This window comes from Miscanthus floridulus, chromosome 16, assembly GCF_019320115.1.
Source record: "Miscanthus floridulus cultivar M001 chromosome 16, ASM1932011v1, whole genome shotgun sequence".
Lineage (NCBI taxonomy): Eukaryota > Viridiplantae > Streptophyta > Magnoliopsida > Poales > Poaceae > Miscanthus > Miscanthus floridulus.
Genome location: NC_089595.1, coordinates 5,157,783 through 5,172,264, shown reverse-complemented (window position 1 = coordinate 5,172,264; position 14,482 = coordinate 5,157,783). Strand labels below are relative to the sequence as shown.

Genomic DNA, 14,482 nt, shown 5'->3' with positions numbered 1-14,482 from the left:
TAATTTTTGTTTTTCTATGTTTAACATGGTAACCTTTTTAGGCCTTTAGAGCAAGCTTTGTGCTTCGTTTCTTGGCCAAATACTAAGATAATAGCACTACTAAAAAATGATTTTTACAGATCTCCTTTTCCTAGAGGCAGCTCTATCAAGAATTATCTCAAAAAATAGTTTCAGAAATGACACAATTGGTGTTTTTAGCTGCCTCTAAAAATACCCTCTATTTTAAGAGGAGGATGGAAACACCAACCACCTCTAGAAATGTGATTTTCTGGAGGCGGTTGCTATTTCTAGCTGTCCCTAGAAATGCCCTCAATTTCAAAAGGAGGTTGGAAACACCAACCACCTCTAGAAAAATGCTCTATTTGGGTGGTAGACACCTCTAGATCCCTAGAGGCATTTCTAGATGTGGTTGGCAACGTGGCTCATCTCTAAAAATAGGTATAGCAAAAAAATATTACTTTTCCAAGTCAAATCAAATAAAGACACTTTATATGAAAGTTGTAGAGATCGAAGAGATCTATAACTTCTACAACTTTGTAGTTGACGATATTTTCGTTTAAGATCGTTTAGTGTCTCAAAATTACATTTTAAATTTTTGGATTTTGAAATATAATTTTTAATTTTTTTCAAATGATCTAGGATGAACGTACACCCAATACCCAAGTTATAGTACTCGATGAGAACTAAAACTTTGCAGCTCCAACTTTTTTAATTTGAATTGTTTAGGGGCCAAACTATTCAATACAAGATTAATGAAAGTTAATATAGGAAAGCATGGTATATGTAGTCACAACTAATTGTTTAGTGCAGTGGTAAGGGTGGGTCGCGTGAGGCTAGTGGCGCTGAGGTCGAATCCTACGCACGCACAATAATTTTGTTTGCTTTTCCAGAAGGTGCTCCCTAATAGGCCGGCTCTCGAGGCTTTCTTAGAGCGCAAACTCAAATAGGCGGTTGTCCGCGCTCTGACGACGCGACCCTGCAGTCCAAGAGCTCGCCGGCGTTAGGGTTCCAGGGTTAGGCGATCTCCTCACCGGCGGCTCTAGAAGGGGGTTTTGGGGCAGTGGTTGCGACATGGTAGTAGAGGCGGGTGAGATGGCGGCGGGGCGGGGTGGCGGGGGAGCCGCCCGCAGGGGGCGGTGGGAGATGGTGGTTCGGTGCCTTGTGATTAGGGGAGGACGGGAGGCGGGTGGCGCGGCGAGGCAGCGGGAGCCGCCGGCCGCAGATGGTGGAAGCCGTAGGCGAGGGCGGGGGCGAGGACGAGGACGGCGTGGTTAGGCGCTGGTCACGCATGCGGGGCTGGGTCGCACGCTCCCCTATTGCACGACGGGTCGCGCGTTATCTGCCTCCCTCTTAGAGGGCACCTTTAGGATTTTTATTTTTGATGACTGGCTTTTATTTTCTAGAAAATGATTTTTAGAGGCAGGCTATGTTTCTCTGATTTCTAGAGACAATGGAGTAGAGACCGTTGGAAGACCTGCCTATAGAAATCGATTCTAACCGTAACTGAAAATGCTTTGTGTGATAGTGTAGATTACCCGCCTTAGTCATTATGAAAACAACGTAAAGCAATTCCTAATAAATATGTATCTAAATTACTTACATATGTTATTATGAAAGATAATAATTTAAGGTAACCCATAAGTTGCACATTTCTTCATTATAATAAATAATCTAATTACGCAACCCATTAGTTTTCATCTAAATTAGCTACCTTGCCATTACTAAAAATAAACAAAATTATCCACTCAAACCTTCGTTTAAGATATCAATATATGCTATTACGAAGAAGAACAAATAACCATAAACTATGTCTATGTTTCAAATTTATCCACTTCTACCATTATTAATATAAAAAACAAACTCAAAGTACACATACATGTCGTTTGTCACCGGGCACACGAATAAACATACATGGATGAGTGAAAAATGTTGTTTTAATGAATGAGTGATATTTTTTTGCAACGGAAGCTTTTATTAAACCAAAGAACAGTACATCGAGTTGATAAACAGACTTTGGAACACTCCCTACCTCTGCCTGACCAAGAGGCACACAACATAAAGGAAAAAAAATCTAATGACAGTCAACGTAGACTAGACCGCCACCCAAACACCCAGGAATAGAAGACCTTCGCCACCTGCTGCGAGACCACTACAGCTATACCCTGCATATCCGACCGTCCGAGAATATCCCAAGAACGGAGTCGATGGATAGCTGCATAAATAACCTGCAAAGGAGAATAATTTTTTCTTTTTAAAAACAATGTTATTCCTGTGCAACCATATAGACCAGGCAATCACTCCAGCTCCCAAAAGAACTAAAGACCTCAACTCTTTTTTTGACACCATATAGCCAACTACCAAACATATGCAATATACTTTGGGGTTTTGCTAAATTCAACGCTATGTGAGCAACGCTCTAGACCGATCGCGCAAAACGGCAATCAATAAACAGGTGTTGAATTGTCTCGTCCTTGTGCCAAAAGCAACAAGTTTTGTTTCCTTGCCATTTGCGCTTAATTAAATTATCCTAACACAACACCTCACCTGAGATACCACAAGAAACTTTTAAACTTAAGGGGAGCTGAATGAGTGATACATATATATTTCTATATGTTAGCAATTATAAAAGTGTTTCCTTAATAAATCTTATATCAATAATATAGACAATTCACTTTAAATTATAATAATACCCCACTTTCGGGGTGGGATGAAGAGAGGTGAGAGAAGATGAGGGAAATGGGTTGGTTGGCTGGGCCGAAGTCACATTTTGGCCATTGTTGTGGTAGGGTTAATGTTTAGGGCGTTTTTGGTTCAAATAGATTTTATGTGCATGTAATGTTGAATTTGACAAAGTCAACCATTCAAATGAATATCCAATTAACCCATTAGACTCCGAATGATTCATGCATGGTCCAACACACATCATATACACAAATTAATTTAGAAAATGAGAGGGTTGAGAATCGACTTATGATTGGTATAATCCTATATTTACGAATTCAAGCATCACACCTTTTTTTGGCAAACAATAACATAGCACAAATCTGCAGTTTGTTACACGGCGGTGCCTCAAATAATCTTGTTTCTATTTATTTGTATGACGCAGAATACCTTTAGGGAGAACCTACTCTGTACTACTCTATATAAATTATATTTTTTTGAGAAACTCTATATAAAAGATTAAGGCCCTGTTTGGTTCTCTAGTCCATGGACTAAAAGTTTTAGTCCACTTTAGTCTATGAACTAAAAGTGGATTAAAGTGGTGTTTGGTTCTTTGAACTAAAATTGACTAAAGTGGAGAGAGAGCAATAAATGAGAGGCATCGGTGTCCACAACACCTTTTAGTCCATTTTAGTCTAGTTTTGTAGACTAAATGACTAAAGGATTTTAGTCCACTTTTAGTCCAAGTGTTTGGCTGTTTAGTCCAACTAAAGTGTAGATTTTAGTTCAAAATGCTTTAGTCCATGGGAACCAAACACCCCCTGATACAACAACACAAGTACACGGCAGAAGATACCTATTTATTTAAGGAAGAAAAATTAGTTTCCGTGAATGTTAATTATCGAAGTTCAGAATTGGGGATTTCTATTATATATACTTGCACTTTGGTTTGAATGTTTGTCATGATTCATGGGTACAAAAAAGTTTCAGCATATAATACAAAAAGGTGACTAACTTAGGAGGAACTACCTGATTTTTCATTGAGAAGAAAAACAGACACCTAAATTTGAGTTGAAGAAGATTCAAATCCTAGGTGGTTGCATGTATGACCACACCTTCTACCCAACCGGTTAAGTTAGACTCACTTCCTTCGGCATATATACAATACAACATGTGTCTAGTATTGGTCACTTTTGAAACAAGAACAAATGCAGCCAAATTATTCCTGACACTTGATATTACAGTGGCCATCATATATTCTGTATGGTGTAGCAGAAATCATGCAAATCTTGTAACTTGACTTCGTGAAGTGGCTTCAGGATGGCTGCTGGGCAGCTTCTGTTTGTTAGTGCTTGGCACACCTGCTGCATTGTTGGCCGGGCTTTTGGACAGATTTGCAAACACCCAAAGGCAACAAGAAGGAGCAGAATGATATCCTTTTCTTCATTGCCTTTTGGCTGTACAATGCGCTTGTCCAAGATATCTTTGAGCTTTGTATGCTGCTGCGTTTGGCAAAAGAATGGAAGCAGAAGATCTCCTGGATGCTTTCCCATTGCCAATTCCATGACAACCACACCAAAGCTATATACATCACACTTCTCTGTTAATAACATTGTAGATGATAATTCTGTGACAAAAAAAAATAGAAGAATCAAAATCAGGATATATCCTTTAATACTCATCAGTAAATCATATAGCACTATAATAATTTTAAAGGATTAAAACCATGTACCTGGTGCCATATAGCCGCATGTCCCTGCAAAGATAGTACTCGAACTTGAGGAAATATGCTTCAACTTCCTTGCCATGCCAAAATCTGAGACATAACCTTTAAAATCACGGTCTAATAAGATATTACTACTTTTGATGTCACGATGTATAATGGGTTCATCACAGTCATGGTGCAAGTATGATAGAGCTTGAGCTACATCCCTGACAATTCCAACTCTTTTGGGCCAATCAAGCTCTCTGGCAAGCTGTTCCTCATGAAGAACTGATGCTAAACTTCCCCTTTCAATGAGATCGTACACTAGAAATCTGCACTGAGAGTGAGAACAGTACCCATACAGCTTCACTATGCATCGATGCCTTGTTTTTGTTAACACGTCAATCTCAGCACGAAATGTTCCTTCATCAGTGTAGTCGTCTTCCATTGCATGGAGCAGCTTGACTGCGAAGACACTTCCTCCTTGAAGCTCAGCTCTGAAGACAGACCCGTGTCCTCCAACACCAATGCAATATTTTTCATCAAAGTTTTCTGTTGCATTAACTATGTCTTGGAATGCAATCTTTCCGTTGAAATTGCATATGGAAAACATGTCTCTAGGCTTGCTTCTGGTCCTGCATTCTGCAATTTTTCTCCTCCAACAGAAGGCCGCAATGCTTCCTGTTACCAGAGAAATGAAGCCAAAGAGACCAAAACCAAGAAGTAGTGCCAAAATAAGGCGTTTATTATGTCTTTTCCCCTCGTCGTTTCCATCAAGCCCTTGTGCTCCACAGGGTGTTAAGCCATACCGTTGATCACCACAGATATCAATATTGTGGTCAAGAGAAACTAAGGCTGAAGGGACAGATGTGCCCCCAAATTTGCCACCCAAACTGTTGAATGACAAATTCAGGCTCTGTAGTTGGTAAAGCTGTACAAGAGTGACCGGGATGGTGCCACTTAGATTATTTCTACTGAGATCCAACTCATACAGGCCAGTACACTCCCCAAGATCTTGTGGTATTGGTCCTGTCAGTAAATTGTCTGATACCCGCAGCTGCAACAGGTGGTGACATTGTCCTATCTGAGGTGGAATGCTTCCTGTAAATCGATTGCTGCTTAAATCCAGATGCGTGAGATTAACTAGAAATCCTATTTCTGGTGGCAGCAGTCCATTAACCTTGTTGGAGGCAAGCACAAGTTTTTTTAGAGATCTCAAATTCCAGAAGGTGGAAGGGATGGAGCCACGTATTTGATTGTTGGAAAGGTCGATTAATTCTAGCCTTGTTAGGTTCCCAAAGCTTCCAGGAATGGAGCCACTGATGCTATTTCCAAGCAGATGTAGGAATGACAACCTATGCAGCATTCCTAGTTCATGTGGAATGTCACCCGATAAACTGTTGAAGCTAAGGCCTAGGAAATTCAACGTGGTTAGATTTCCCAAACTAGGAGGTATTGGGCCAGAAAAGCTGTTACGGCACAGATCAAGCTTCTTTAGATTGTGTAGCATGCCAAGTGCAGAAGGAATGTGGCCGTTTAGGAACTGATAATTCTGTGAGAGATCCAGGAAAGTGAGTGCGGTAAGATTACCTATGGATGGTGGGATCGGTCCTGATAGGGAATTGCTTGAGAGATCCAATAAAGTGAGCTCACCAAGCGTACCGATGCTTGGCGGGATTAGCCCTGAGAGGTTGTTGTCGTTGAGGTCGAGATGGGCAAGACGAGGCAAGGACACAAAGTCCAGCCCATCTAACCGGCCAGATAGGTTACACATGGGAAGGGAGATGCTGGACAAGACTGGGACGACAGCGGCATCGTCGTCGTCACGCCAGCCACGAGGCACCGTGATGCTGCAGACGACGCCAGTCCAGTTGCAAGGGTTGGTGCGCTTGCTCCATGACTTGAGGCAGCCTGATGGCCTGGCGGAGTCGCAGCTGGATTTCCATCGGAGGAGGGCTTCTGCTTCCCTATCTAGTTGCGCTTGCGCCACCGTCGTCGAATTTGCACAGTAGGAAAGGAGTAGTAAGGAAAGAAGCAGCGCCAGAGGCATGATCTGGAAGGCCAGGAGACGCATATGCTAACTGTGTGTTGGTGATGAGGCTGCCCCTGCTGCTCTGGAGATATAAACACACTTAGGACGGGTCATTCACTGTGAATAAGTCACTATATGTCAGATATCGTCATCACAGACGCGTCATTCACTGGTTGATCGAGGACCACATGATACACGGTTACCTTGACTAATTATTGACTCAGTAGTTGATCGAGAACCACATGATGCACGTTATCACAGACGCGTCATTCCCACTTTTCTTTGGCCTTTTGACTAGAGTAGCTTCTTTCTTCTCACTAACGCAGGGGAGTGTAGAAAAAGCTAGGAAGCCGTACGTGGAACAATTCTGCGTCAGATTTCCACTCAAGGAGCTTCTCTCGCTCCCCATTGCTTTCCAGGTGCAAGAAGCCTGCTGCCCTCGTTCCTGCATTGCTGGTGCTGGGAGGAGGACAATTTAACAGGCACCGCGTAAACTACAGGGAATAATATAATGGCAACACTGGGGAAGGCGATGTACTGCAACCAGCATGGGGAAAGGATGTGAAACAAAGATGCACTAGTACAGAACACAACATTCCTGCTGGCCTATTATTGCCAGGTGTGATAGAGCTAGCAACGAGAAAGCTTTACTAACGGGTCGTAAGTCTAGGATCCGGATAATGATCGTGTAACACCCCAGAAGAAACATAACAATCCTCTAGAGAATTACCACACTACACTACAACAACAACCTCTTGTACTATTCAAAAGGTACCGACAACAGTTAGGAGCATAGCCACAAAATGATTATACCACAGATAAACATAACCACATATATGTACAAGTGAAACAAGGGAGTAAACAGAGCATCTAAGAAAAACCCAACTCCTATCCAATAAGTGCAAGTATGTCAAGTTTTAAAGTGAATCAAAATTTTAGCACAACAACTTAAGCCTAGAAACTATAACCTAGGCCCCGATTACCAACTATAACACCACATAAGAAAACACAACAATCCTCTACGGAATGACCACGCTACACTACAACAACAGACTAACGGAAGCAAAAAATACGTCATCTAGATTAAACATTAAATTAAGTCTTCTACGATGACATAACAATAAACAAAGTTGAGCTACAACTAGCAACTTTGAAAGGAAGCAAAGATACAACTCCAACATCAAAGAGAACTCGTTACAACATAATTGATTGTTTGAAGTGTATATCGACACGTGTGCAAACATGTTGCTACTCCCATCCCACCAAGCAAATCATGTACCTGAGATGAGGAAACAAGCGTATGAGATTTATGGAAAACCTCAGCAAGCAAACTGCTTCAACCAAGTTATTTAAATCACAGTTCGATTAAACATCAAATTTTAATCGCATAATAATAGAGACATCAATTGCTTCATAGAAATATAAATATACTTCCAAGTGCAATGCAAATGATGCAGTGCAATGCATGACTTCACTTCTACCCACACGTCCTAAGAAGAGGGAGTCAGGGCTGCAACCACAATGCTCATCAATGTGCGTTGTTGTACCTGTACTTACCACACCAATTCGGCTATGGTTTCTTCAAATGCATATCAACGGGAAGAGTGCAAATGCAAATGTTGCAATGTATGCACTTCACATACTTCATATATACCTCATAATTCATAATTTAGAGAGCAATACCACAAGCTATGAAAAATAGCATACTTTAAAGTCAATAAATAACTTCAATTTAAGATTATCTGGCTAGTGTGAGAAACTAAAATTTAGTCGAGGCAATTCAAACAACAAAGCTAAAGCATGTGGACCACGGCGCCACGTTTACCTGCCTTTACCGACGATTCATCAAAAGAGCTAGGCACACTCCAATGGCAAACCACGTGATCACAAGTAACACTCAGTACCAACACCATTAGACAACAATGACATGCACAAAAACACCCAAACCCATAGATTAAGCCACTACCAATGCACTTCGGCTAATAACACCAGCACTGTTGCTTCTCTATTTCGTACAGTTTGAACCATGTATCCAAAAATTCTCAAAATTTACCATATGATAGGAAACTTCATTATCTACAACTTTGGTATAATAAGATTCAGCATAAGAGATCTCCAATATAGCATAAACAATCTCTGAACTTAACTGAATATTTTTGAAGATCAAAACAGAACAGTAAATTTATAAAATCCATAACTGGAGATATACTCATACAACAAATGTGTTCTTTAACAATATGGAAAGCTTAAGAAAACTCCTACAACTTTTGTTTATACCAAAAGTTCAGATTCTTCAATTAAAATGGCCAAAAATTGAATAGATGTTAAACTGTCCAGATTCTCGTCGCTGAAAAACAGTCTAGTTAACATGATCATGTCTCCAAAGATACAGAGGCTATGAGGGTGATCTTAGTGTCGGAAGAAAGGTATTGAAGTCCTATACAACTTTGTCCATAGTGACAAAATTTATTAAGGCCACTAAAATGACCTAAAATGGCTATGAACAGAAACTGCTCGGTCTGACAGAAATTCCGAACAAGGACGAAAATTGATTTCGAGAATTTCGGGAATTACTCCAACTAAACCCCTTCTAATTCAATGATTAGATCCACAAAACTTGATCCAAAGAAGTAGATTAGGATTTGGCATCTCACCTAGGGCAACCGTAGCGAGAACGACGACAAATCCCGGAATATCCACACCTTCCTTCCTTACTCTTCTCCTCACGGCGATCTACGCCGGTATGACCGTCTCACATTTCCAATCTACGACGAACGTGTTGTGGCCTTCATGAGCAGCGAGGGGAACAAGAAATTGAGGGCAAAAACAGGGTGAGAAGATGTCGCCTAACCAAAAATCAAAGGAAGGACGTCACCGCGAATGACGATGGAGGCGGACGACAAAGGCGATGGATGACGGCAGCGGAAAGCCCTAAGCCCTCTCTTCGTCTTCCTTCTCGTCCTGTTTTTTCCCGTACATGAATACGAGTGGCGGCTATAGGGCTGGACGTTTTGGTTGGGAAACAAAAGACCCACGAGAACAAAAAAAAAAGGAACACGGCGGTCAGGCTAGAGGCCAAGTCAGTCACGGCAACAGGAAAAGTCACGTAATGCTCCTTTCCACTTTGTTACTGTAGCCTTTATTTTTCCTTTTTCTTATTCTTTCACCTAGCAATGAATATAACTCCGTGATTTAAAATCCGATTAATATATATGAGTAGTCATTCAAAAGGCATTTGACAAGCTCTACGCATTGGTAGTCTCCATTCATCCTTCCGAGCAACGGATCAAAAAGTCAAATTTCTAGTTTGTCCTCAAATCTGGTCAACCTTTGCTAAAAAACACTTAATCCATATTAAAAAAAATCTGTATTTACCGTGCATTCTCGGGTGTTACAGATTGGATCCTGTTGACCCGACGGTGAGAGGTGTCTGGTCAAACCATGACCCGGTAGGGGTATATCACAGAGCCACGAGTTGGTAGTGATACAGGGATATCACTGTCGGGTCAGGCCATAACCCTGCAGTGACATACTAATGGCGGGTAGTGGTTTGACCCGGCAGCAACAACATGATATAACTGCAGGGTTGTGGATTGACCGAGCAGTGTCCTACCGCCGTTGGATTCACCTATCACTGATTACTCGGTTCTTCACCGTCGGATCCAGCTACCCTAAGCCCTCAAAGTATGTGACCGTGGCTAGCCGGTGCTTTATGGTGGAGTTTTGGGCTTCTTTCGGTCGGGACCATGCTCGCCGGCTTGCAGAGGATCATCGTGCCCAGGTTGGTGTTTGACTATTTGAATTTGTTTCCTTTGCTTTGGTTTTGATTTGGTTTTCATGAGGACGCATGATGCTTGGCAGGGTTCGAGTACCAAGGTGACTGCGAGGGCTGTCGGAGGCGTGTCTGCTGGAGATCAAGCCGGGGGTAATGCCACGAAGTTCCCGGTGATCAAAAGCTCAACAGCGGTTGCGGGTCATGAAGCGGAGGTTCCTCCCGAAGGCTTCGCGCCAACAGGGACCAGTCCAAAGTAAAGATGGCAATGGGGACCCGTGACCCGATACCCAACGGGTATTTACTCCATTAGGGTCTAAATATGGACTAAACACACTATCCACGGGTACGTAAATGGATCAAACCCTTCACCCATCGGGTACGCAGGTATGGGTATGTTCCAGCAGTCCCCATAACCGTTTACCCATGGGTGAAAAATACTCGGCCATCTGAAAGAGATCAATGCTCCATGGTTAGACTACAGATTCTGAAAAGTAATGCAGGTAGAGAAACAAATATGCTTGCCAGTAACCTTGGTCATATTTGGTGCAAAAACCATAGCAATGTTGCAAGCATTCATCTTGTTGTAGCTTTTATTTTCCACCACATCTGCCATGAGATTGATGGCCCATTCAAGCAATGTTGCTTCAACAGGAGGTAGGGTACTTGCAAGATGGCTACACTCTTTTTCAGTGTTGCAGTGCATCACTTGTTCTGGAGTCAACGAGTCCAATACTCCACTTGGAAGTTCCCGAAACCATGTCTATAATCACTAACTTCTACATTAATCATGACTAATGTAGAGGAGAAACTAAATGGAAAGGAATCTTAATTTGCAAAAGATATTATTATATGCTATTATTTGTCTAATTTTATGTGCTCTAGTTAGTGGCGGTTGCTGTTGAATTGTTGATTTTCATGTGCGTGAATAAATTGTTGGCGGGTACGGGTGACCCGACGGGTATGATTTACCCAGCAGGGTATGGGTCTGGGGAAAATTCCCCACCCATGACGGGTATGGGTCTTCTGACGGTACCAAATTTTTATGGCGGGGATGGGTCTGGGGTGGCCATACCCGATGGGGATTTACCCATTGCCACCCTTAGTCCAAAGGTGTTGATTCTATCTTTAGGAGAAGACTTAGTTGCTTAACTTTTGTATAGGTGATGGGGTATTTTGGCATGCCGGAACATACTTTGTCCTACATAGGTTTCCTTCTGTGGGCCTGTGTAGGACGTGAATCCCATAACAATGATGTATGATGGTTTATATGTTGACAGAAAGTTGTGGGAGTTGTGGAAATTGAGTCATGATCGGCATTCGATGGCCGACTTTTAGCGTTTCGTGGAGAGCACATATGACGAAGGTTCCGAGTTTACGAGATTGTTTGTGTTTCGTGTCGTTTGATAAATTTAGTTGCGGCCTTTTGGCGGAACATTCGTTTATTTACCCTCGGGTTAATTTTCCCCCTCATGGGCTCTTCCGACTATTGTAAGCTTTATGTATGTTTGTGTACTGTTGAAAGGAATGTGTTTGATGTACACCCCTTGAGGGCCCTCTTCAAGTTTGATTATTCCACCTTCAGCGTCACGAAGGTTGGAACTATTTTTGGGTTTGGATATCTTGTGCGACGTTTGGGCCTTCGGCGGCACGAAGGTCTTACCCCCTTAGGGGTGTTTTTGAGTTACTTGCTGAGCATTTTCCTCCCTCATGAAGGATTATTGGCGACGTTTTGCGAGGTGCCTTTTTCGGGCGTTGCTCCCCTGAAGGTTTTTTACCGTGCAACTTGTCACAGATTTCAAGTTGTGAACATAATCGAAGGCATTGCGTGTTGTATGCCAAGGATAGAAGGTAAATTTACATTCGTTTTGGATAGAAGTGAGCTCGTTATGTGTTCGGGTTTTTCATTTCTAGTCTAGGTCTCTGGAAACAAAGAGGCTTTAGCCCTTCGGGATAGGGAAACGCCGGCACTGGCTGGCGCCTTTATATTCCCTGGCGTTTTGGAGGTTCATGGCGAAGGCTGTTGAACTCATGCTTGTTGGGTTTCTTTGGCCTTCATCTCCTTCGAGTGCACACTAGAAAGGTTGATGATTGGGCGCTCTCACTGTTGGCTCGAGGTATTTTGCCGGGCCTTCGGCTTTCCACCGTCAGGTTTGGTGCGAGCTGGCATTGACATCTTCGAGGGGATGTTATGAGACTTCCCGTGGTATCCCTCGAAGGTCTCCGCCGTCTGCCAGTCCATGGTTGGTCGATGTCACGCACTGTTGGCTGGTGTAGGTGTCGCAGCAATTTGGCGCCTTCACCGTTTTTCCCGAGCTTCATGTTTTACGAGCCTTCTTATGGTATCTTTGGTTTGCCGGGGTCGAAGGTCTTTTGCTGTACATCAGACTCCATGTTTTGAGGGTGAGTGGCAAATTGGTGTTTAGGGGGGGGGGCTATGGCAAGGTGCCTTTGCGTGTCTTGGAGGTGGTCGATGCTGCTTGTGTTGTGGGTTGGGGGGTTACCTTTGGTCTCCTTTTATAGGCCTGAGGTGTGTGTTACATTTATGGCCTGGTGGTTGGTAGTTGTTATGTGGTCAATGGCATGTTAAATGCCTAGCATTTTGCACTTTGGTAGGTGGACCTTTGATTGTTAGGCCTTCGATGATTTTTGGTCCTATGTTGTAGTTTAGTTCTTCTTTGGTGAAGGTTTTTGAGTATTTTTAAGGATGAGCCTTGATACATGTTTGTGGATAGGACTTCGTTGGGTTGTGTCCTTTATGACAGCAAAGGGTCCTAAGGCCTGATTTGATCAGGTCTTTGTTGGGCTAGGATTTTTGAGCCTTCGAAGGCTTAGGTCCTGATGCCTAAACGTGTCAGGTCTTCATCAGGTGGAGGCTCTTGGCCCCTCGAGATCAAAGGTCTCAATGCCTGATAGTGTCATGTCTTCATTGAGCGGAGGCTCTTGGCCCCTTGAGATCGAAGGTCCCAATGCCTGATCGTGGTCAGGTCTTTGTCGGGTAATTTTTAGAACTCGTTTTTTTGGGGGTGAAGGTCCCGATGCCTGATTGTGGACATGCCTTTATCGGGTAAGGCTTTTTGGCCACGGAGGTCACTCCGATTTCATGGACCTTTGGTTTCCTTGACTACGTAGGGACCTCTTTCTTGGTTGCTTAAGTCGAATGCTATGGCTTCGTTGCTAGCTGCTTTCGACCGTGCAATTTTTGCTTCTTTCTCATGGGGGAATACCTCTATATATTTTTAGAGGTTTTTACATAGGTCCTGCCTCATTAAAAACCTCACCACCATTAGGAGCCCCCTTTGTGAGGAATAGAGTATAGGACCTTGGATGCAGGGAAGGTAACGAATGGAAAAAACTTTTTGGGTGACTTCGTTTATATTTGCGCGAAGCCACCCATACTATCAAATGTAGTATTTATGGAGGTTGTTAATGTTCCATGCATGGCTGGTTTGGGGGTAGACTCTAGATTTCTGCTTGCAGGATTGCGAGTTGTTCCCTGACCTCGATTGCTTGTTGTGCTGTGAGGGCTGCTCTTTGATTCGCAGCTGCAGCTACGGCCAGCCTGTCTCTCTGCTGTTGGGCTCTCTGCAACTTGGCTTGAAGTTGTTGGAGTAATTGCTCTGGTGTTGGGTCAAGGGTCGGTTGCGCCATCGTTGGCATTGGTTGTTCTTCCTCCGGTGCGTTTGGTTCCTCCTCTTCGACCTCTGGGTTCTCTTGTGGGTCAGGCGCAGCGGCATAAGTGCTTCGAGTGTTACGCCGAGGCCTTCCTCACATGGAGGCTTTTCTCTTGGGTGGCATGTTGGGTCTAGTTGTGGCCTAGCACGGTGGGCGCCAATGTTGGGATGTCAAAATCCCACCAGAGTACTAGACCTACTACTTCTCAACTCAAGCCGACAAAGGCCCTCGCATGGGGGGCTTATCCTTCGCCCGGCTCAAGCATGGATACCAAGGCAAGAGTTTTTTGGTAGGTGTGCCAATTGATCTCTCTTTCAATGGGGTTTGGTCCCCCTTTTATTGGGTATGGTTACATACAATTCCATGTACACAATTGCTCTTTGCCAGCTGGGGAATATTCTGGCATATTCTCCCTTTCTCATAGTACAAGGCCCCAAGGGCTCAAGGGACTTTTACACAAGCAACTGCCTTTCTAAATGGGCCCTTATCAAGCCATGGTACCAGCCTGTTGAGCAACTTCACCCTGCCAGGGCATCTCCAATGCGAGGGTTGCCTCCTTCACCAGTGGGGGGAGGGGCTGCTGGCACTGCCCGTCGGTGGTCTTCTGGGGTCTGTCGATTCACCGTCTTCAGCCTTC

General features: G+C 43.4%; 1 protein-coding gene across 1 annotated transcript; it reads right to left on the bottom strand.

Annotated features, from left to right (window-relative positions):
* Positions 1–3,635: 3,635 nt before the first annotated feature.
* Positions 3,636–6,526, bottom strand: LOC136513835 (MDIS1-interacting receptor like kinase 2-like). The gene is made up of 2 exons (XM_066507810.1): positions 4,394–6,526; positions 3,636–4,288 (listed from the first exon to the last, which is right to left on the bottom strand). The coding sequence occupies exons 1-2, from the start codon at positions 6,438–6,440 to the stop codon at positions 3,912–3,914; spliced, it is 2,424 nt and encodes an 807-aa protein (XP_066363907.1). The 5' UTR covers positions 6,441–6,526; the 3' UTR covers positions 3,636–3,911.
* Between the last annotated feature and the right edge of the window lie 7,956 nt (positions 6,527–14,482).